A 20587-nucleotide genomic window follows, 5' to 3' on the forward strand; every position below is an offset into this window, starting at 1 on the left:
ATCCTCACCCCTCCTTGTCTCTCTGGAGTGAGGAATTCAGAGCTGTTGGCAAGCAGCAAGGTTTGAACTTCCCCTCAGGGCTTGCTCTCACTGAGAGGTGAAACATTCCCAGCTGAGTTCACGGATTTTCTTGGGAATTCTGTCACTGAGGACAGCCCATGAGTTGGGTTTTTCAGTTTGTCTCAGACAGTGAGTCCTGATTTGGTGATCCAAGTGGTTTTCACCTTCCTCTTTTTCCAGTGTTCCCAGTAACCCACTGAAAGAAGTGGAAATTCAGATTTTTTTTTCTTGTCCTAACAACAGAGTCTATCAGAAGTCCTTGTCTAGAAGAAATCCTCTTACCAGCTCACCCCGAGCTGTGAGAGGACATTTCAGGGTGCAGGTGAGAGCTGTGTAGGAGACTGGGAACTCCCAGAAGTTTGTGGGAGTTATGGAAATCCAGGGTGTATCCAGACATGAATATGCAGCTTTGAACTGGTTCTGCCAGTGCTTACACTCCATGGTTTTCAATGGGCATTCAAGTGTTGTCCATCAGACCTGCTGCAGGCAGTGGAGAAAAGAGGTTCTGGAGTGTGCTCTGTGGCAGTGAAGGAACAGATCCATGATCTGACTTTATTTCCTTGGATATCTTCACTCCTTCAGGGCCTGTAACTCTGCTGCAGGTTTCTCAGCCTGTCTGCAAGCACTGTCATCACACAGAGCCCCTCACCATGCCTGTAATCACAGAATCACAGAATTGGCTGGGTTGGAAGGGAGCTCAGAGCTCATCAAGTCCAACCCTTGATCCACTCCCCCCGTGGTTCCCAGCCCATGGCACTCAGTGCCACATCCAGGCTCTTTGGAAAGATCTCCAGACACGGAGAATCCACTACTTCCCTGGGCAGCCCATTCCAAGGGCTGATCACCCTCTCCAGAAAGAAATTCTTTCTCAGCTCCAACCTAAACCTCCCCTGGCACAACTTGAGACCCTTTGTGCCCTCTTGTCTTGCTGAGAGTTGCCTGGGAAAAGAGCCCAATCCCCCCCTGGGCTCAACCTCCTTTCAGGGAGTTGCAGAGAGTGATGAGGTCTCCCTGAGCCTCCTCTTCTCCAGCCTCAACACCCCCAGCTCCCTCAGCCCTTCCTTCCTCCCAGGAATTCTGCTGGATCCCTTCCCAGCCCTCCTTGCTCTTCTCTGCCACCTGCTCCAGCACCTCAAGCTCCTTCCTGAGGACTTCCTGAGCTGAGGGGCCCAGAACTGGACACAGAGGGACTCAAGCTGTGGCCTCCCCAGGGCTGAGCACAAGGGGCAGAATCCCTCCCTGGACCTGCTGGCCACGCTCTTCCTCAGCCAGCCCAGGATGCCATTGGCCTTCTTGGCCACCTGGGCACACTGCTGCCTCCCTTCAGCTTCCTGCCAAGCCAGACTCCCAGCTCCCTTGCTGCAACACTCCCTGCCCCAGCCTGGAGCTCCCCAGGGGCTTCTTGTGGCCAAGTGCAGGAACCCGGCCTTGGAATCTTCAACCTCATCCCCTTGGGATCAGCCCAACTCTCCAGTCTCTCCAGGTCCCTTGCAGAGCCCTCCCTGCCTTCCAGCTGATCCACACTTCCCCCAGCTTAGTGTCAGCTGGGAATTTTGCAAATTGCTCTGTCTGCCAGTGATTCAGAGTGATTCAGAGTTTTCTCCAGGAACTAGGTGTGAGCCAGCAGTTCCCAGCATCACAGGAGTTTCTTATTTCCTTGTCCCTCTCTTCCCCTCTGTGAACTTTCCTTTGAGCTCCTCAGAAGATGATGAACCAAAGCTGGAGAAATGCCAGGACGTGCTGGTTCATAGAGCAGGGAGAAGGTTTGCAGTTGGGGTCAAAAGGGATTGAAAGCATCTACAGGGGAAAAAAAATAATTAATTAATAGATGAATTGCATGTATTTAAATTAAATTAATTTAAATTAACAGGTTCCTATCCCATAGCTTGCATATAATGAATTTAAAACGTGTGGTGTCAATAATCAAACAGCCTCAAAAATCAGTTCTAGGATGAAAACTAATTTTACCTCTTGAATTTGAATTCATCCATCAAGTGCCATCACATTTGGGAGTTTTCTCCTGGTAACTCAGCACCCCCAGCTGCTAGATGCTAATTCTTGTTTAACTGATGTTTCCAGTTCCTAAATGTGAACTCAATACCTGTTTGTTTTTTGTTTTTACACCATCTAGATACCGTGGAGAAGGGATAATTAAGGAAGTCCCCAGTAAAATTATTCCTTTTATGTATCTTCCTGAGTATAGAAGCAAATGGGACAAGGCATTACAGTCTTACAAGCTGTTAGAAAGGATTGACCAGGTGATAATTTAATACAAAGATTTTTTTTTTTAACTCTTTCTGCATGAATTACAGTGGCTGAAACTACCAAAATTGATACAAAACACATCCTGGGTTGGTAAGAACTGGTTTTTGGGAACTTAATTTAGCAGAGCTCTTATCTCCATCCTAAAAGGCACTGTGCAGTGTATAAGCAGAGAGGCATTTGATTATTCTATTATTAGCCATGGACCTTAAATCTGCATATTTTGAGCTTTTCCACCCAAAAACCACATCCCCTCCTCAAATCTAGGCCCTGGGGAATGGCAGTGAATCCCTAAGCTGTGTTTCTGGAGGATCCTTTTCATGGATCTCCTCTTGGTTCAGCACTGTCCCCTTCTGCTACCAAGCAGGAATCCATTTTTGTCACACTCTTAATTACTCCCCATGTAACACTGCTTCTCCAGATCAATCCAACTTGGCTTCTGACATACTAATTAAAAAAAAAAAAAGCCATTAATTGCTTTTACTTACTTGTAGGACACTGGTATATACCACAGTGTAACACAGAGTTATGGCATGGGGCTGATTTCCTCCAGAGATTTTGTTGACCTGCTGCATGTGAAACCATACCCTGGTGGGATCCTTACAACTAATTGTAAGTTATGTGATTCCAGATTTGCTCTTTCTTTACTCTCCTAGCACACCTCTCTTTGGGAAAATCCCAAAAATGGAGTAGCAGGAGGAGTCAGGAAGAATTTATTTCCTTAGAGAAATCTAGTGCTTATTTAATAACATTTTCCTGTACCTGGATGACTTCTGACCAAAAGCTTCTTGTTTAACAAGAGTCTGAGACTGAGCTTGCTCCCTGTTTGATCCTCCTTGAGTCTGGCTCTGTAGAAAATATAAAATTATTCATATTACAAGGAATAATCAGGGAAATACCTCCCTGCTGCCTCATTTCTGGGCTAACCTTGTTCCTCTGTGTGAATCTCAGTCCAGGGAAGGAGCTTTCCTGACCTGGCAGTTTTTTCCCCAGCCCTCCCCTTACAATAAGAACCAACCAAACAAACCCCTCCTAACAACTACAGATGCAGTAGCAGGAGGAGTCAGGTAGAATTTATTTCCCTAGATAACTCCAGTGCTTATTTAATAACATTTTCCTGTACCTGGATGACTTCCTGACCAAAAACTTCTTGTTCAATAGAGTCTGAGACTGAGCTTGCTCATCTGCTCCCTGTTTGATCCTCTTTGAGTCTGGCTCTGTAAAACCTGTAAAATTATTCATATTACAAGGAATAATCAGGGAAATACCTCCCTGCTGCTTCATTTCTGGGCTAACCTTGTTCCTCTGTGTGAATCTCAGTCCAGGGAAGGAGCTTTCCTGACCTGGCAGTTTTTTCCCCAGCCCTCCCCTTACAATAAGAACCAAACAAACAAACCCCTCCTAACAACTACAAATGGAGTAGCAGGAGGAGTCAGGTAGAATTTATTTCCCTAGCTAACTCCAGTGCTTATTTAATAACATTTTCCTGTACCTGGATGACTTCCTGACCAAAAACTTGTTGTTTAACAAGAGAATCTGAGACTGAGCTTGCTCCCTGTTTGATCCTCCTTGAGTCTGGCTCTGTAAAAACTGCAAAATTATCCATATTACAAGGAATAATCAGGGAAATACCTCCCTGCTGCTTCATTTCTGGGCTAACCTTGTTCCTCTGTGTGAATCTCAGTACAGGGAAGGAGCTTTCCTGAGTTTTTTCCCCTTGCAATAATTGCATTACATAAAAGTAACAGACAACCAAACAAACAAACCCCTCCTAACAACTACAGATGCAGTAGCAGGAGGAGTCAGGTAGAATTTATTTCCCTAGATAACTCCAGTGCTTATTTAATAACATTTTCCTGTACCTGGATGACTTCCTGACCAAAAGCTTCTTGTTTAACAAGACTCTGAGACTGAGCTTGCTCCCTGTTTGATCCTCTTTGAGTCTGGCTCTGTAAAAACTGTAAAATTATCCATATTACAAGGAATAATCAGGGAAATACCTCCCTGCTGCTTCATTTCTGGGCTAACCTTGTTCCTCTGTGTGAATCTCAGTACAGGAAGGAGCTTTCCTGAGTTTTTAGCCTTTACAATAATTGGATTACATAAAATTAACAGAGAACCAACCAAACAAACCCCTCCTAACAACTACAGATGGAGTAGCAGGAGGAGTCAGGTAGAATTTATTTCCCTAGATAACTCCAGTGCTTATTTAATAACATTTTCCTGTACCTGGATGACTTCCTGACCAAAAGCTTCTTGTTTAACAAGAGTCTGAGACTGAGCTTGCTCCCTGTTTGATCCTCCTTGAGTCTGGCTCTGTAAAAACTGCAAAATTATCCATATTACAAGGAATAATCAGGGAAATACCTCCCTGCTGCCTCATTTCTGGGCTAACCTTGTTCCTCTGTGTGAATCTCAGTACAGGGAAGGAGCTTTCCTGACCTGGCAGTTTTTTCCCCAGCCCTCCCCTTACAATAAGAACCAACCAAACAAACCCCTCCTAACAACTACAGATGCAGTAGCAGGAGGAGTCAGGTAGAATTCATTTCCCTAGATAACTCCAGTGCTTATTTAATAACATTTTCCTGTACCTGGATGACTTCCTGACCAAAAGCTTCTTGTTTAACAAGAGTCTGAGACTGAGCTTGCTCCCTGTTTGATCCTCCTTGAGTCTGGCTCTGTAGAAAATATAAAATTATTTATATTACAAGGAATAATCAGGGAAATACCTCCCTGCTGCTTCATTTCTGGGCTAACCTTGTTCCTCTGTGTGAATCTCAGTACAGGGAAGGAGCTTTCCTGAGTTTTTTCCCCTTGCAATAATTGCATTACATAAAATTAACAGACAACCAACCAAACAAACCCCTCCTAACAACTACAAATGGAGTAGCAGGAGGAGTCAGGTAGAATTTATTTCCCTAGCTAACTCCAGTGCTTATTTAATAACATTTTCCTGTACCTGGATGACTTCTGACCAAAAGCTTCTTGTTTAACATGAGAGTCTGAGACTGAGCTTGCTCCCTGTTTGATCCTCCTTGAGCCTGGCTCTGTAATATTATTCATATTACAAGGAATAATCAGGGAAATACCTCCCTGCTGCTTCATTTCTGGGCTAACCTTGTTCCCCTGTGTGAATCTCAGTCCAGGGAAGGAGCTTTCCTGACCTGGCAGTTTTTTCCCCTTGCAATAATTGCATTACATAAAATTAACAGACAACCAAACAAATAAACCCCTCCTAACAACTACAGATGGAGTAGCACGAGGAGTCAGGTAGAATTTATTTCCCTAGATAACTCCAGTGCTTATTTAATAACATTTTCCTGTACCTGGATGACTTCCTGACCAAAAGCTTCTTGTTTAACAAGAGTCTGAGACTGAGCTTGCTCCCTATTTGATCCTCCTTGAGCCTGGCTCTGTAAAATTATCCATATTACAAGGATTAATCAGGGAAACACCTCCCTGCTGCTTCATTTCTGGGCTAACCTTGTTCCTCTGTGTGAATCTCAGTACAGGGAAGGAGCTTTCCTGAGTTTTCTCCCCTTGCATTACATAAAATTAACAGACAACTAACCAAACAAACCCCTCCTAACAACTGCCCTGCATGTGTGCAGCAGTTTCCTCATCTCCTCTGCAACTCCTTTTACTACTTAACAGCATCTTGCTGACAAACTGACTGCTTTGTCCTGCCCCAAGCCACACCTTGACACCTCAGGTATTTGCAGTCACCTCTGGAGGACAGGGCTGCCCCAACAGCAGTGGAAATTCTGACAAGTGTTGAGTTACTTGCACAAATATTTAATGTCCTTTTTTCTGTGGGCAGGGTGGAATGGCTGAACACAGCAGGGAGGGGATTGAGAGGATCTGAGAGCCTCTTTTTGTTGATTTTTTTTTTTTTAAAGGTGTTTTGAAGTGCCAGCTCTAATTAACTGGGTTTTTTTTTTTATTTTTTTTTATTGTGGGAGTAGCTGTCAGTGTGGAATATTCCAGCTGCCCTCCTACTCCCTCTTGTGTCCGAGGTTTTAACAATCCCTGTGGATATGTGTGCTCACCTCTGCCTGAGTAAGTACTTCAAGGCCCCTTACATTGGTACCTTTGGTTATTAAGTTGTTTTCTCCTTAAAAAGCTTCATATTTCCTGAAGCACACAGTTTTTCTCTTTAATTTATATTCCTTAATTTTAATCTTTAGAGTTCTGTGACTTTGAATCTACTGAAACTTTAACCCAACCTCTACTTCTCAGCAGAGCTGGGCTGGAAAATCTAAACATTTATACATCTTGTTAAGTTTCACAGGAAGAATAACAAGTTCTAAGTGAAAGATTTTGTTCCTTTCATTGCAGGAACCCACAACATTCTAAACTAGTGGTATTTATTCAGCCAGAACTGGGAGGAAGGCTCCCCTGCTCTGTGGTGGAGACAGCATTACCTACAACCCTTATAAACTTAATCACTGAAACAAGAGCTGGACTGCAAAGCTTGAAAGACCAGAATGAAACATGAAGTGGAAAATAATCAGCACTTCCCTCCCACACATCTTGGACCTGGATTTGTTTTTAAAGCAGATGCTGATGTTTATTTTAGCTGGGGTTTATGTGGAAGTGGCTGAAGTTTACTGTTGAGAGAGGTGAATGCTGCTTTTCTCTGGTTTGGGGGTTGATTTATATCCTGAAGTGCCATCAAAGTGCAGGATGTCACTTGCAGTGCTATCAGGGGATGTTTTGTGCTATTTTTGCACTTTATATGTAGAGGAAAAGAAAAAAATAATATATATACACCTAGAATCTGGTGATGTAAGAGCAATGTTAAGTAGTAAATATTTTGCCCTGGTTTTAAACCCACTTTGCTACATTTTTACCTCAATTATCTACTGACTGAAACAATCTTGTGCACTAGAGGCTTGAAGCAGGTTTATTAGCTGTAATTAGCAACTATTTCAGTGCAGCTGAAGGAAAGCCTCATGAATTTGGATCTAGCATCTCATTAAAAGCTGCTCTTTGTAGAGAGTTGTCATTTTTTGACTCTTGAGTGCCAAAGTTAAACCATTTTTCTGCTGATAGGATCAATTTAGAAGTAATATTTCCTTTCTCCCTCAGGATTTTAATCCCTCTAGTTACCAGTTAATTTAGAAGTAATATTTCCTTCATCCCTCAGGATTTTAATCCCTCTAGTTCCCACTTCACTGCAGGAAGCAGGGATTGCCATTCCCATGGCAAAGCACTGAAACTGATGTGCAAAACTCTCAAAATAACTTTTAATAATCACACCTTTCCAGTTTACATGAAACTCCTCAGAACTAAAGTGCCTTCCAGTGCTGCTTCTTACCATTTTAAGACAACTGTTTCACTGGGGTTTGAAATACCTGAGCAAACTGTTGGACTGGGATAAACACGATGCTGCCTTCCTCCTTCCTTTATTATTTTTAGGCTTTTCAGGGGATTTAGCCTTAGAATTTTGGGGCAAAGGGTCCTGATTCTTCCATTCAGCTAACAATTCTGCTTGCAGTTCTGCAGGGAGTTCATAAAAAGTCTTTGTGTCAACATCAGGAGGCAGAACAATCCCAGTTTGTCTCCTACAAGTTTTCTCCTCAAAAGTTGTTCCAAAGATCTGCTCCTCTTTATCCAAGCCAGGGACACCCTCAACCCTTTGTCCCTCTCTGGCTTCCAGGGCTGACAGGACTTTCCCTCTGGAGTTCAGGGGTTGTTTTTCCACCCTGCTGCTTGTCAGTGTGGGCCATGCAGAAGAACAACTGGCCCTGGGTGCCAGAAGAGCTGCAGGTTCAGGAGCTGATGGGAGAGCTTTGCTGCACCCTGCAGAGTCACTGCTTAATCCCTCAGAATTCAGGGGCATCCCAAAAATCCTGGATCCCTCTTCTGCAAAACCTACTGCTGGCTCACCCAAAACATTCCCAGGAGGGATCACTGCTGCTTTCTCAGAAATAATTTCTTTTTGAATAGCTTCTGGAAGTTCCTTGAAGACTTCCTGGTCAATAGCAGCAGCAGGCAAATAAAATGGCAAGTCAGGAACTCCTGCTTTTTCCCTGTTGCTTTGCTTTTCCTCTGAAAGCTTCCTCATTTTTGTAGTTCCAATTTTGTCACAATCCTGGGTCCAAGAAGCACTTCCCTCAACTCCTGAGGTTGCTTCCACATCCTGTGGCAAAAAATGGAGAGAGAAGCATAAGTTCTGTGTAATCTAACAGTGACCAAGAGCTATTTTGCTAAGAGCAAGTTCTTGGAATTATTCCTTTTTGTTTTCTTTATGATCAGCAGTGTTTTTTAATTTTATTTTCAAACATAGACCTTAAATAGTACACACACAGGAATTCTGTTCTTCTTGTAAAGCAGCAAATCCCTTGGAGTTACTTTCTATTGCTTTAAAACTCTGCAAAGCTTTAGAATAAAAGAGTTTATGCCTCATATTCCTGAGCAGTTGAGAAACAGAGAAATGTTTTTTGCAGAACTGCTGTGCCAAGCCAGAAACAGTAAATTTATTACACAAACATCACTTTGAAGTTACTCAGCTTCTGTATGATACACTGAGAGAAGATTAGTAAAAGGTATAATAGGAGCTGAGGAAATGGCCTGGTTCACACATGCTAAATGAAGGGAAGATCCTCCTGGAATCAAGAGCCAAATTCAGCATAGAATCATAGAATTAGCCGGGTTGGAAGGGACCTCAGAGATCATCTAGTCCAACCCTTGACCCACCGGAGCAGTTGCTAGACCATGGCACTGAGTGCCACATCCAGTCTTTTTTTAAATGTCTCCAGGGACGGAGAATCTACCACCTCACCGGGCAGTCCATTCCATAGCCTGATCACCCTCTCCGTGAAGAAATTCTTTCTAATATCTAACCTAAACCTCCCCTGGCACAACTTAAGACTGTGTCCTCTTGTCTTGTTGAAGGTCGTCTGTGAAAAGAGTCCAGTTCCCACCTCGCTACAGCCTCCTTTCAGGTAGTTGTAGACAGCAATGAGGTCTCCCCTGAGCCTCCTCTTCTTCAGGCTGAACAGCCCCAGCTCTCTCAGCCTCTCCTCATAGGGCCTGTGCTCGAGTCCCTTCACCAGCCTGGTTGCCCTCCTTTGGACCTGCTCCAGGACCTCTACATCCTTCTTAAACTGAGGGGCCCAGAACTGGACACAGGACTCGAGGTGTGGCCTCACCAGCGCTGAGTACAGGGGCAGAATCACCTCCCTGGACCTGCTGGTGATGCTGTTTCTGATACAGGCCAGGATGCCATTGGCCTTCTTGGCCACCTGGCCACACTGCTGCCTCCTCTTCAGCTTCCTGGCAAGCCAGACTCCCAGGTTCCTTTCTGCCTGGCTGCTCTCAGCCACTCTGTCCCCAGCCTGTAGCGCTGCATGGGGTTGTTGTGGCCAAAGTGCAGGACCCGGCACTTGGCCTTGTTGAACCTCATCCCGTTGGAATCGGCCCAGCTCTCTAGTCTGTCCAGGTCCCTCTGCAGAGCCCTCCTGCCTTCCAGCTGATCCACACTTCCCCCCAGCTTAGTGTCAGCTGGGAATTTCCTGAGGATGGACTCAATGCCCTCCTCTAAATCCTCCCTCAAGATATTAAACAGCACTGGGCCCAACACTGATCCCTGGGGGACACCACTAGTGACCGGCCGCCATTTTGATGCAGCCCCGTTCAGCACCACTCTCTGGGCCGGCCCTCCAGCCAGTTCCTAACCCAGCACAGAGTGCTCCTGGCTGAGCCATGGCCTGACAGCTTTTCCAGGAGAATCCTAGGGGAGACGGTGTCAAAGGCCTTGCTGAAGTCCAGGCAGACCACATCCACAGCCTTCCCCTCATCCCCCAGGCAGTCACCCGATGATAAAAGGAGCTCAGGTTGCTCAGACAGGACCTGCCCTTCCTAACCCCGTGCTGGCTGGGTCTGATCCCTTGCCCATCCTGCAGGTGCTGTGTGATTGCACTGAGGATGATCTGCTCCATAACCCTGCCAGGCACTGAGGTCAGGCTGACGGGGCTGGAGTTTCCTGGGTATTAGTATTTGGAAGACCTAAGTTTGTATTTTCTCCCTTAGTGATTTCTCTTCCCTTCAGTTAAGGGGCTGTATCCTATAAATACCAAAGCAGTTAAGCTTTAAATCTCCAGAATGAAGACAGAACTATCTCAAAGCTGTATCTCCAGACAGGGAAAATGATGTCCCAACTTACCCAGCCACGTTTAGCAGAGCCTGATGTTGGTGCCATCTGCTTTAGATAGGAAGCAATTGAGCCTTCCTTGCTGCTGGGCAGCTCTCTGAGGTTGGAGAAGCAGATGCTCAGAAGGGTGAGGTGAAATGGGAGCTCTACAGCTACCATCTTCCTGAAGAGTTTCATGAGGAGAGCTACCCATGGGGATAGCACCTTGCTGCTTTCTGAAAGAAAAAAGGTTGCAAAAAAGCAAGGGAGATCAAGAATCACTGGCTGAGGAAGCCTGAGAGAAATGGCTGTGCCCAAAGGCAGACACTTCCAAAATAATATCTCAGTTCACTCTGCCCTGTCAGGGAAGTCCTCCAGTAAAAATGTTTCATTTCACACCTGTGAAGATAACTTTATAGGATGTGCCTAGAAAAATGACAGAACACAAGGCAGGCTGAACAGATGTGAGAAATCATCCAATTTTACCAAAAAGAGCCTTTCCACACAGGTATTTAACATCACCACAACACTGGATTTTGTGTGGCTGCATGAGCTGACAGGAATTGTCAGTCACCTCCTGTGTGGAAAGTGCTAATTGGGAGTCAGAAGCTCCACAGCCTTTAAACAGCTTCCCTAGGACTTCCCTCTGGGAAGTAATTCAGGGAACAGTGGTTCAGATTTACTTCCTCACCCCAATCTGCATCAAGTGTCAAAAGAATTGGAATTGTTGGTTGGGAAGCTTGAAGTCTGAGAAGGGTGAGAGCCTTTCTGTTATTAATTTGAGAGGCACATCAAGAAGATGGTTTATTACATCATAAAATTGAGAACATAATTTAATTCCCTAATGGAGAAAAGCAGATTATTAATCCAGGAAACAGCTCCCTGTCAACCTACCCCACCCCATCAAGGAATCCAGCCAGATTGGATCAAACCATGACAGTAACATCATCATTATTCCTGCAGTGAAATTCAAGACAGTTTTAGCAAACCTCCTCAGGACACATCCACTCCACGGAAACCTTTCCAAACACAGGGAATATTATCATGAAATTCAGCAGGAGAATTTCCCAGACAAATAAGGTGATAGCAGGACCAAGTCAATCCTTTCCAAACCTCTAAATGTACCTTTTCCAAACCTGTGGATGAGGTGAGGGGGAACAGGACACTGACGACTCTCCCTGTTGGGTCTCTTCCCTGGTGAGGAGAAGCGGCGTATGCTGAGCCTGACTGTCTGGGGCTGCCTCCCATCCTTCTGGATCCTTGGGAGAACACAAAGCCATGAGGAGTCTGGAGAGGGGCTCTGGAAACTGCCACAGCATCTAGGTGAAATATTCCCTTTAAATAAACACAGGTCTCTCCCAGGATTTTTCCCTACAGAAGGAAATATTCCTCAATCCTCTCTGTCGTGAACAAGGTAGGACAAATAGGCTCAATTTTTATTATTGATTATTAAACCATCTCTGAGATGCTGCTAAAAGATTTGCCCCCAAATTTAATGTAACTAAAATGCACTTTGGCCACAAGAAGCCCATGGGGAGCTCCAGGCTGGGCAGGGAGTGGTTGCAGCAAGGGAGCTGGGAGTCTGGCTTGCCAGGAAGCTGAAGAGGAGGCAGCAGTGTGGCCAGGTGGCCAAGAAGGCCAATGGCATCCTGGGCTGGCTGAGGAAGAGCGTGGGCAGCAGGTCCAGGGAAGGGATTCTGCCCCTGTGCTCAGCCCTGGGGAGGCCACAGCTTGAGTCCTGTGTCCAGTTCTGGGCCCCTCAGCAAGTCCCTCAGGAAGGAGCTTGAGGTGCTGGAGCAGGTGCAGAGAAGAGCAAGGAGGCTGGGAAGGGATCCAGCAGAATTCCTGGGAGGAAGGAAGGGCTGAGGGAGCTGGGGGTGTTGAGGCTGGAGAAGAGGAGGCTCAGGGGAGACCTCATCACTCTCTGCAACTCCCTGAAAGGAGGTTGGAGCCAGGGGGGGGTTGGGCTCTTTTCCCAGGCAACTCTCAGCAAGACAAGAGGGCACAAAGGGTCTCAAGTTGTGCCAGGGGAGGTTTAGGTTGGAGCTGAGAAAGAATTTCTTTCTGGAGAGGGTGATCAGACCTTGGAATGGGCTGCCCAGGGAAGTAGTGGATTCTCCGTGTCTGGAGATCTTTCCAAAGAGCCTGGATGTGGCACTGAGTGCCATGGGCTGGGAACCACGGGGGGAGTGGATCAAGGGTTGGACTTGATGAGCTCTGAGCTCCCTTCCAACCCAGCCCATTCTGTGATTCTATGAAAGTTCTGACCCTTCAGGTCATAATTTCAGTCATAAAAAAGAGCTACTGAGGACAGTCACCTGTCTAAGAGCTTAGGAAGCAGCTCTTCAATCTTCTCCTGAACTTCTGCTTCTGAAGAGCATTTTTTAAAGGAATCTTCATCACTAAAGGACTGAAAAAAAACCCCAAGTTAGTCCTTTCCATCTTATATTTACTCCAAAATTCTGAAGAAGAAAAACAATATCACAATTAAGTGTGTAGGATTAACAACAGTTTACTGACACTCAGAGCTCAACTGAATTCCTGGAGAATTAGAAGTTGAGTTGTGCTAGAAAATATATACAAAAATATCTAATTTTGGTTAGCAAAGCTGTATAAAAATAAAAGCTTTTTTTTTTTTTTACTCTTTATAAAGTCTTTCAGACCAATTCTTGTACCTGAGGAGGGCCTGATGGAGTGACAGGAGAATCATCTTCTCCATAGCTGAGTTTCTGGATCCTCTGAGCAACAGAAGCCCCAAACTCCTTCTCCAGCAGAGCAGGGGGAAAGGCCTGGAGGTCACACACACCCCTGACACCCAGCACTGCCAGGCCCTGGGCAGTCCTGCTGCCTATGCCTGCACAGGATGTTAAAAACACACAGGAAAGTGTCTGTCTGTGTGTATATAATAGTTATGTAAATATAAATATAAAAGATATATAAAAATATATAAATATATATAAATACATATATATATAAAATATATTTCAATAAATATAAAATATATAAATATATATGTATATAAAATATATATAAAAATGTCAATATAATATATATATATAAATAGATCAATATAAAATACATATAAATATATCAATATAAAAAATATATAAGTATGTAAAATATATATATATAAATATACATAAAACATACATAAATATATATAAAATATATATAAAATATCAATATAAAATATATATAAAATATCAATATAAAATATATATAAAATATCAATATAAAATATATATAAATAAGTATGTAAAAATATATATAAATATATATAAAACATACATAAATATATATAAAAAATTAAAAATATAAAAATATATAAAATATAAATATAAAATATATATAAAAATATCAATATAAAATATATATAAATATATCAATATAAAATATATATAAATATATCAATATAAAAATATATATAAATAAGTATGTAAAAATATATATATAGATATATATAAAACATATATTTAAAATATTAAAAATATAAAAAATATATAAAATATCAATATAAAAATATATATAAATATATCAATATAAAATATATATGAATATATGAATATATCAATATAAAATATATATAAATAAGAATGTAAAAATATATATAAATATATATAAAACATACATAAATATATAAAAAATTAAAAATATAAAAATATATAAAATATAAATATAAAATATATATAAAAATATAAATATAAAATATATATAAAAATATCAATATAAAATATATATAAATATATCAATATAAAAATACATAAATAAGTATGTAAAAATATATATAAATATACATAAAACACACATAAATATATATAAAATAAAATATAAAAAATATATAAAATATAAATATAAAATATATATAAATATATCAATATCAAAATATATATAAATAAGTATGTAAAATATATATATAGATATATATAAAACATACATAAATAAAATATTAAAAATATAAAAAATATATAAAATATAAATATAAAGATATATAAAAATAAAATACAAAAATATAAAAATATATAAAATATGAAAAATATAAAAATATAAAAACCAAAATGTAAAAATATAAAATATATAATATAAAAATATAATAAATATAAAAATATAATAAATATAAAAATATAATAATTATAAAAATATAATAAATATAAAAATATAATAAATATAAAAATATAAAATACAAACATATAAAAATAAATATAAATTAATTAGAATAATAATAAAATAAATATAAAATATAAAAATATTAAAATTATAAACATATAAAAAATATATGAAAAATAAAAATATAACAACAAAAAATATGAAAAATATAAAAAAGAAAAAAAGAAAAAATAATATAAGATAAATATAAAATATATAAAAGTATATAAAATTACATGCTTTTATATACTTTTATGTGGCCCTTTAATATAAAAGTATATAAAAGTATATAAAAGTATATAAAAGTATATAAAAGTATATAAAAGTATATAAAAGTATATAAAAGTATATATACACAAGTACATATAAATATATATAAAAATATATATAAATATATAAATATAAATACTTATAAATACATGTATATATATCTATAAAAATCTATAAATAAATATTTATAAATATCTATAAATATATAAAAATTATAAATATATAAACATTATATATATAAAAATATATAAAAATTATAAATATATATATAATATAAATATATAATTATACACCTTTCTCTCTCTATACACACACACATTTATTTACAAAATGCCCACCCACACAGCCCTGACAGTTTTTACCCCTGAGTGGGGCTTTTTCCATATTTTATCATCCAAGTTTTCCAGGCTGCCACACTGGGACCCAGGAAAGGTCTCTGTGCACCTGACACCAGTGTGCAATAACCAGGAAAACTCCTTCCTCAGCCTGTGTCACCCAATAAACTGCTTTAATACCTGACAGTCTCAAGCCAGCAAGTTCACAGAAGTTTCTCTGCTCCAGTTCAAGAGGAATAAACAGGAGAGTTTGGTCATTTTGAAGCTATCTTGTGAGCAGATTTATGCACCACATTTATGCCACATTTAAAGCCCAAGTCCTTTATTTCTTGCTACCCAAAACTCAGAGCTCACCCTCCCTGTGAGCCCCAGATTTTGATGTTTTTTCAGTCATTGTTTTGTCTGGTTTTTTTTCCCCTCATCTGAGGAGTTGTCAGGATGCTTACCAGGCACTTTCTGGATGTGCTCCAGGCTGTGCATCAGTTCCTGGCAGCTCTCAGGCAGCAGCAGGGTTTGCTGGTTTGGTTTGAAGGTCCCAGACACTAATTTAGCCAGTAATTTGTTAGAGGCCACCCCAGCACAGCCTGTGAGGCCCAGCCTGGCACAGATGGCTTCCCTGAACTCCTCTGCAACCTGAGACCCCATAACCAGCCTTAAATGCCTTGGATCCTGCAAATTGATGGCTGCAAAGAAAAAAAAAGCAGTGTTCAGGTTGTAGAGTCATAGAATCATAGAATGGGCTGGGTTGGAAGGGAGCTCAGAGCTCATCAAGTCCAACCCTTGATCCACTCCCCCCGTGGTTCCCAGCCCATGGCACTCAGTGCCACATCCAGGCTCTTTGGAAAGATCTCCAGACACGGAGAATCCACTACTTCCCTGGGCAGCCCATTCCAAGGGCTGATCACCCTCTCCAGAAAGAAATTCTTTCTCAGCTCCAACCTAAACCTCCCCTGGCACAACTTGAGACCCTTTGTGCCCTCTTGTCTTGTTGAAAGTCGTTTGGCAAAAGAGCCCAACACCCCCCTGGCTCCAACCTCCTTTCAGGGAGTTGCAGAGAGTGATGAGGTCTCCCCTGAGCCTCCTCTTCTCCAGCCTCAACACCCCCAGCTCCCTCAGCCCTTTCTTCCTCCCAGCAATTCTGCTGGATCCCTTCCCAGCCTCCTTGCTCTTCTCTGCACCTGCTCCAGCACCTCAAGCTCCTTCCTCAACTTCCTGAGCTGAGGGGCCCAGAACTGGACACAGGACTCAAGCTGTGGCCTCCCCAGGGCTGAGCACAGGGGCAGAATCCCTTCCCTGGACCTGCTGGCCACGCTCTTCCTCAGCCAGCCCAGGATGCCATTGGCCTTCTTGCCCACCTGGCCACACTGCTGCCTCCTCTTCAGCTTCCTGGCAAGCCAGACTCCCAGCTCCCTTGCTGCAACCACTCCCTGCCCAGCCTGCAGCTCCCCAGGGGCTTCTTGTGGCCAAAGTGCAGGACCCGGCCCTTGGAATCTTCAACCTCATCCCCTTGGGATCAGCCCAGCTCTCCAGTCTCTCCAGGTCCCTCTGCAGAGCCCTCCTGCCTTCCAGCTGATCCACACTTCCCCCCAGCTTAGTGTCAGCTGGGAATTTGCTGAGGATGGACTCAATGCCCTCCTCTAAATCCTCCCTCAAGATATTAAACAGCACTGGGCCCAACACTGATCCCTGGGGGACACCACTAGTGACCAGCCGCCATTTTGATGCAGCCCCGTTCAGCACCACTCTCTGGGCCCGGCCCTCCAGCCAGTTCCTAACCCAGCACAGAGTGCTCCTGGCTGAGCCATGGCCTGACAGCTTTTCCAGGAGAATCCTAGGGGAGACGGTGTCAAAGGCCTTGCTGAAGTCCAGGCAGACCACATCCACAGCCTTCCCCTCATCCCCCAGGCAGTCACCCGATGATAAAAGGAGCTCAGGTTGCTCAGACAGGACCTGCCCTTCCTAACCCCGTGCTGGCTGGGTCTGATCCCTTGCCCATCCTGCAGGTGCTGTGGGATTGCCCCCAGGATGAGCTGTTCCATGACCCTGCCAGGCACTGAGGTCAGGCTGACGGGCCTGGAGTTTCCTGGGTCCTCTTTCCAGCCCTTTTTGTGGATTGGTGTGACATTCCCCAACTTCCAATCATCACCTGGTTAGCTAAAAGTTTGCCTGATTTAGGGAATGTTTTTTGTTGTGTTGATTTGCAGGGTGGAGTGAGATTGTTGTGGATTCTGTAGCCAAGTTGAACCTCACTCCTCTCTCCCCAAAATCCTGATTAAAATCCTGCTGCCCAAAGCCAGGCATGTACTGTTCAGGAAGCATAATGCTCAGGAAGTATTTAAAATATCAAATGCAAAAGAATATATTTAAATATAAAAGACAATAATGTTGAGGGAGTATTTTAAATATAAAGTACAATATATTATGAGAGGAAAGTGTTAAATATCAAAGCTTCTTGTGCCTATATAACCAAAGTAGAGATAACTGTACATTTTGAGAGGGTTGCCTGGCAACTTCTTTGTTTAGACAAAAAGTTTGGCTCACCTTGGTTGTTGTAGACATGGCCAGACACACAGATTTGGGAACACCCCCTCTGCTGTAGCTGGTTTAGTCTTTTCTCTGCAATCTCTGTGATATCCACAAAATTTTCATCAAACCCAAGCCTTTCCACCAGTGGGCAAAACTCCCCCAACAGCTCTAGGAGGAAATATGCACATGGGAGGTGTTCATGTCTGCAGCAATCCACAGCTGATTTGATAAAATAATACAGCACATATTTTTAGCAAAAAGGAGTATTTTTTCATCCCACAACTACCTCTGTCATCTGCTTTTCTTCTCCCCAAAGTTTTCCTTATTTCTTTTTGAAATTACAGTTCTTAACCCCTGCAGTGCTTTCTCCTAAGGAAAGCTGTTTCCTTGCTTTCACTTTTTAGTTCTTACCATCTCACCTGCTGATGATAAAAGCAGTTATTAATCATCAGCATTGTTTAATTAAGGGATCAGAGAGAAGCTGACCCACTCAAAGGTTTCAGCATTCTGTTGCAACCAAGCCTGATCACTTATTTTATCACATGTTGACTTTAAATACCATTGCCATGGGATGAGGCTCTTCAAGCAACAACTTCTAGAGAAGGAAAACGTCACGTACTATTAGACACATGTGCACACAAAAAGTGTTTGTTCTTTACTGAAAAACTGTTAATTTTGTACCTGTAACCTTGTAGGACATTTCCCTGTAAGGAGTCAGATCTTCTCCATTAACCAGGACCAGCTGAGGACACTTCTCTTTAGCATCCTTGACAGACATCAGTTTCTTAACTCCAAGTTTTCTGGCTTCATAGTTGCAGGTAACCACGATGGATTTCTGTTGAACACCTAAAGATAAAGATCAACTATTTTTCAAAGTTCAGGCACTTGTGGTCCTTTGCAGAAAACCACAGGATTTTCCTGCCACTGTGGTCAGGACAGAACATCAAAAGAGCAGCAAACAAACCAACCCAACAGGCTCATTTCTCAAGACAAATCTCTTGATTTAGAAGACTGGAGAGTAAAACCATTTTAAAACCTTACCAATTTTTTTGGTTTTTTTTTCCCCAATTGTAATACCACTCTTAACTTGGGTCCTTTTCAGGCAATCTCACCCATGAAAATGCTCTTGATGTAACAGTAATTTTATGTTGCACTTTCTCCTACTGATGGCAGACTCTACTGCCTGCCTCACCTTCATTCTTAACTCCTGGATGGAATGAAACATGTTTTGAGCAAGAGTGAGTCAAAAAGCTCATCAGTGAAGCTCAGACATGTTATCAAGTGCTCAGGAGGATTTATTACCTTTTAGTAACAGCTACTGAGAGCATAGCCTGAACTTGACTCACTCTGGATGTGGTTACAGCTCCTCTGTGACCCTCTGGATCTCACCAGGCAGGCATGGCCCTGCTTTATTCAGGGTTTTAGTTTCTCCTGACTGAATAATAAGCATAATCCCCAAATTAACAGCAGAAGAACTCCTACCTAAAGGTTTGTTCCTAAGGGCAGGATTACGGATCATCTCTACTTGGGCATAAAAGCAGTCCAGGTCGAGGTGCAGGATCACTCTGCTCCTTGTCCCTGCAAAAGCACAGTGGAACAGTCACCCTCCCCTGGGATGCAACAATTCCTTCCCAATGAATTCATCCTCCTAAATAACCACTGCAAGAGGAATATACGTTTTAGAGGTCTTATATACCATCCCAGGCTTACATCTGAGCTCAGAGCTCTCCCCAGCAGCCCAGCTGACTGCCAAACACCCACCCAACCCCTTTCCCCACACCCTACCCTTTCACCCCGCAACACCGACATCTTCGCGTTTATTTCTGTAAAAATAACGCCTTTTATCCCCCCGGAAAACAGCTCCGGCCTTTCCTTTCATCCTTGTGCTGACTGACAGAACCAGTGCCGGCAGCATCACAACAACGACACAAAAAGAAGCGGCGGGGTGATGATGGCTGCCGAGGAGAGGCTTCTCCTCCTCCTCCTCACAGACCTCCAATTCCTTTTCCCCAGGAGGCAAGGACAAGCTTGGCGCTCCGACAACCCGCGCCAGCCCCAGCCTTGCCCTTCCGCCTCACAACCGTGCCCGGGACGCGGAGCCTCCACCCTGAGGGCACCGCTTCACCCTCAGAGCAGCCGCCGGGCTTCTGGCGGGCTCCGCTGCGCTCGCCTCAGCCTCCGCTCCCCTCAGCCTCCGCCGCCATTGCTCCCGCCCCGCCCGGGACCCGCGCTCACAGGAGGCGGGCGGAGCGTCCCCGCCGCCCGGCTGCGGGTAAAAGCAGCCGCCCTCCTCCTCCTCCTCGTCTTTCTCCTCCTGCTCCTCCGTGGGCGGCGGGAAGGGCTCCATGCCGCCTCAGGGCTGACTCAACCGCCGACTCACAGCCGCTCCCTTCGCCACAGCCGCCGGCGGCGGGGACGGACGCGCTGCCCCGGGCCCGCCCCGCTGAAGGAGGAGGAGGAGGAGGCGGCGGCCGCGCTGCGCAGGTCCTAGCGCCGGGACGGGCAGGGGCCGGGGCCTCCCTTGGGTGCCTGCGGGAGAGGTCGCCGAGCCCGACCCAGAGCCCCGACGGCGCTGAGAAGGAGAGAGAGGGGGAACATGGGTCCGGTGTGCGCTGGAGCGGAGGCTCCGTTGCTGGCGGGTGCGAGGACCCCGTGGGCTCGGGAAGCAGCCGCCTCCCGAGCGCTGTCAGGAGGGTCGGGGTGTATAGAGAGGGCGAATAAATTGGCGGATCCCGGGAAGGAGATGAGGCGTTTGGAGGAGAAAATGGGTGCAGTGGGGTGGCTGGCGGCGCAGGTTGGGTGCCGTCCCGCTGGTGCTGCTGTCAGGCGCTAACGCCTCAGCGTGTCCCCAAAC

At 43.6% G+C, this 20587-nt stretch overlaps 2 protein-coding genes across 3 annotated transcripts; one reads left to right on the forward strand and one right to left on the reverse strand.

Annotated features, from left to right (window-relative positions):
- Positions 1 to 1636: 1636 nt before the first annotated feature.
- On the forward strand, positions 1637 to 7435 carry LOC103536737 (stAR-related lipid transfer protein 6; the record flags this gene model as incomplete). The annotated part of the gene is made up of 5 exons (XM_030468547.1): positions 1637 to 1823; positions 2192 to 2318; positions 2817 to 2934; positions 6288 to 6381; positions 6661 to 7435. Coding segments are annotated over 5 exons (686 nt in total), but the record flags the coding sequence as incomplete, so codon positions are not given.
- An 11-nt stretch (positions 7436 to 7446) lies between these two features.
- On the reverse strand, positions 7447 to 20399 carry POLI (DNA polymerase iota). Of its 2 annotated transcripts, none has more exons than XM_030468549.1 (10): positions 19969 to 20399; positions 19216 to 19311; positions 18415 to 18579; positions 17749 to 17901; positions 15654 to 15890; positions 13135 to 13313; positions 12778 to 12869; positions 11585 to 11718; positions 10493 to 10695; positions 7447 to 8467 (listed from the first exon to the last, which is right to left on the reverse strand). In XM_030468549.1, the coding sequence occupies exons 1-10, from the start codon at positions 20078 to 20080 to the stop codon at positions 7661 to 7663; spliced, it is 2178 nt and encodes a 725-aa protein (XP_030324409.1). In that variant the 5' UTR covers positions 20081 to 20399; the 3' UTR covers positions 7447 to 7660. The 2 variants fall into 2 exon arrangements, with proteins under 2 accessions (XP_030324409.1, XP_030324408.1); XM_030468548.1 differs by having other exon boundaries at positions 11585 to 11778.
- Positions 20400 to 20587: the final 188 nt, after the last annotated feature.

The sequence above is a fragment of the Calypte anna genome, unplaced genomic scaffold (assembly GCF_003957555.1).
Source record: "Calypte anna isolate BGI_N300 unplaced genomic scaffold, bCalAnn1_v1.p scaffold_153_arrow_ctg1, whole genome shotgun sequence".
Taxonomy (NCBI): domain Eukaryota; kingdom Metazoa; phylum Chordata; class Aves; order Apodiformes; family Trochilidae; genus Calypte; species Calypte anna.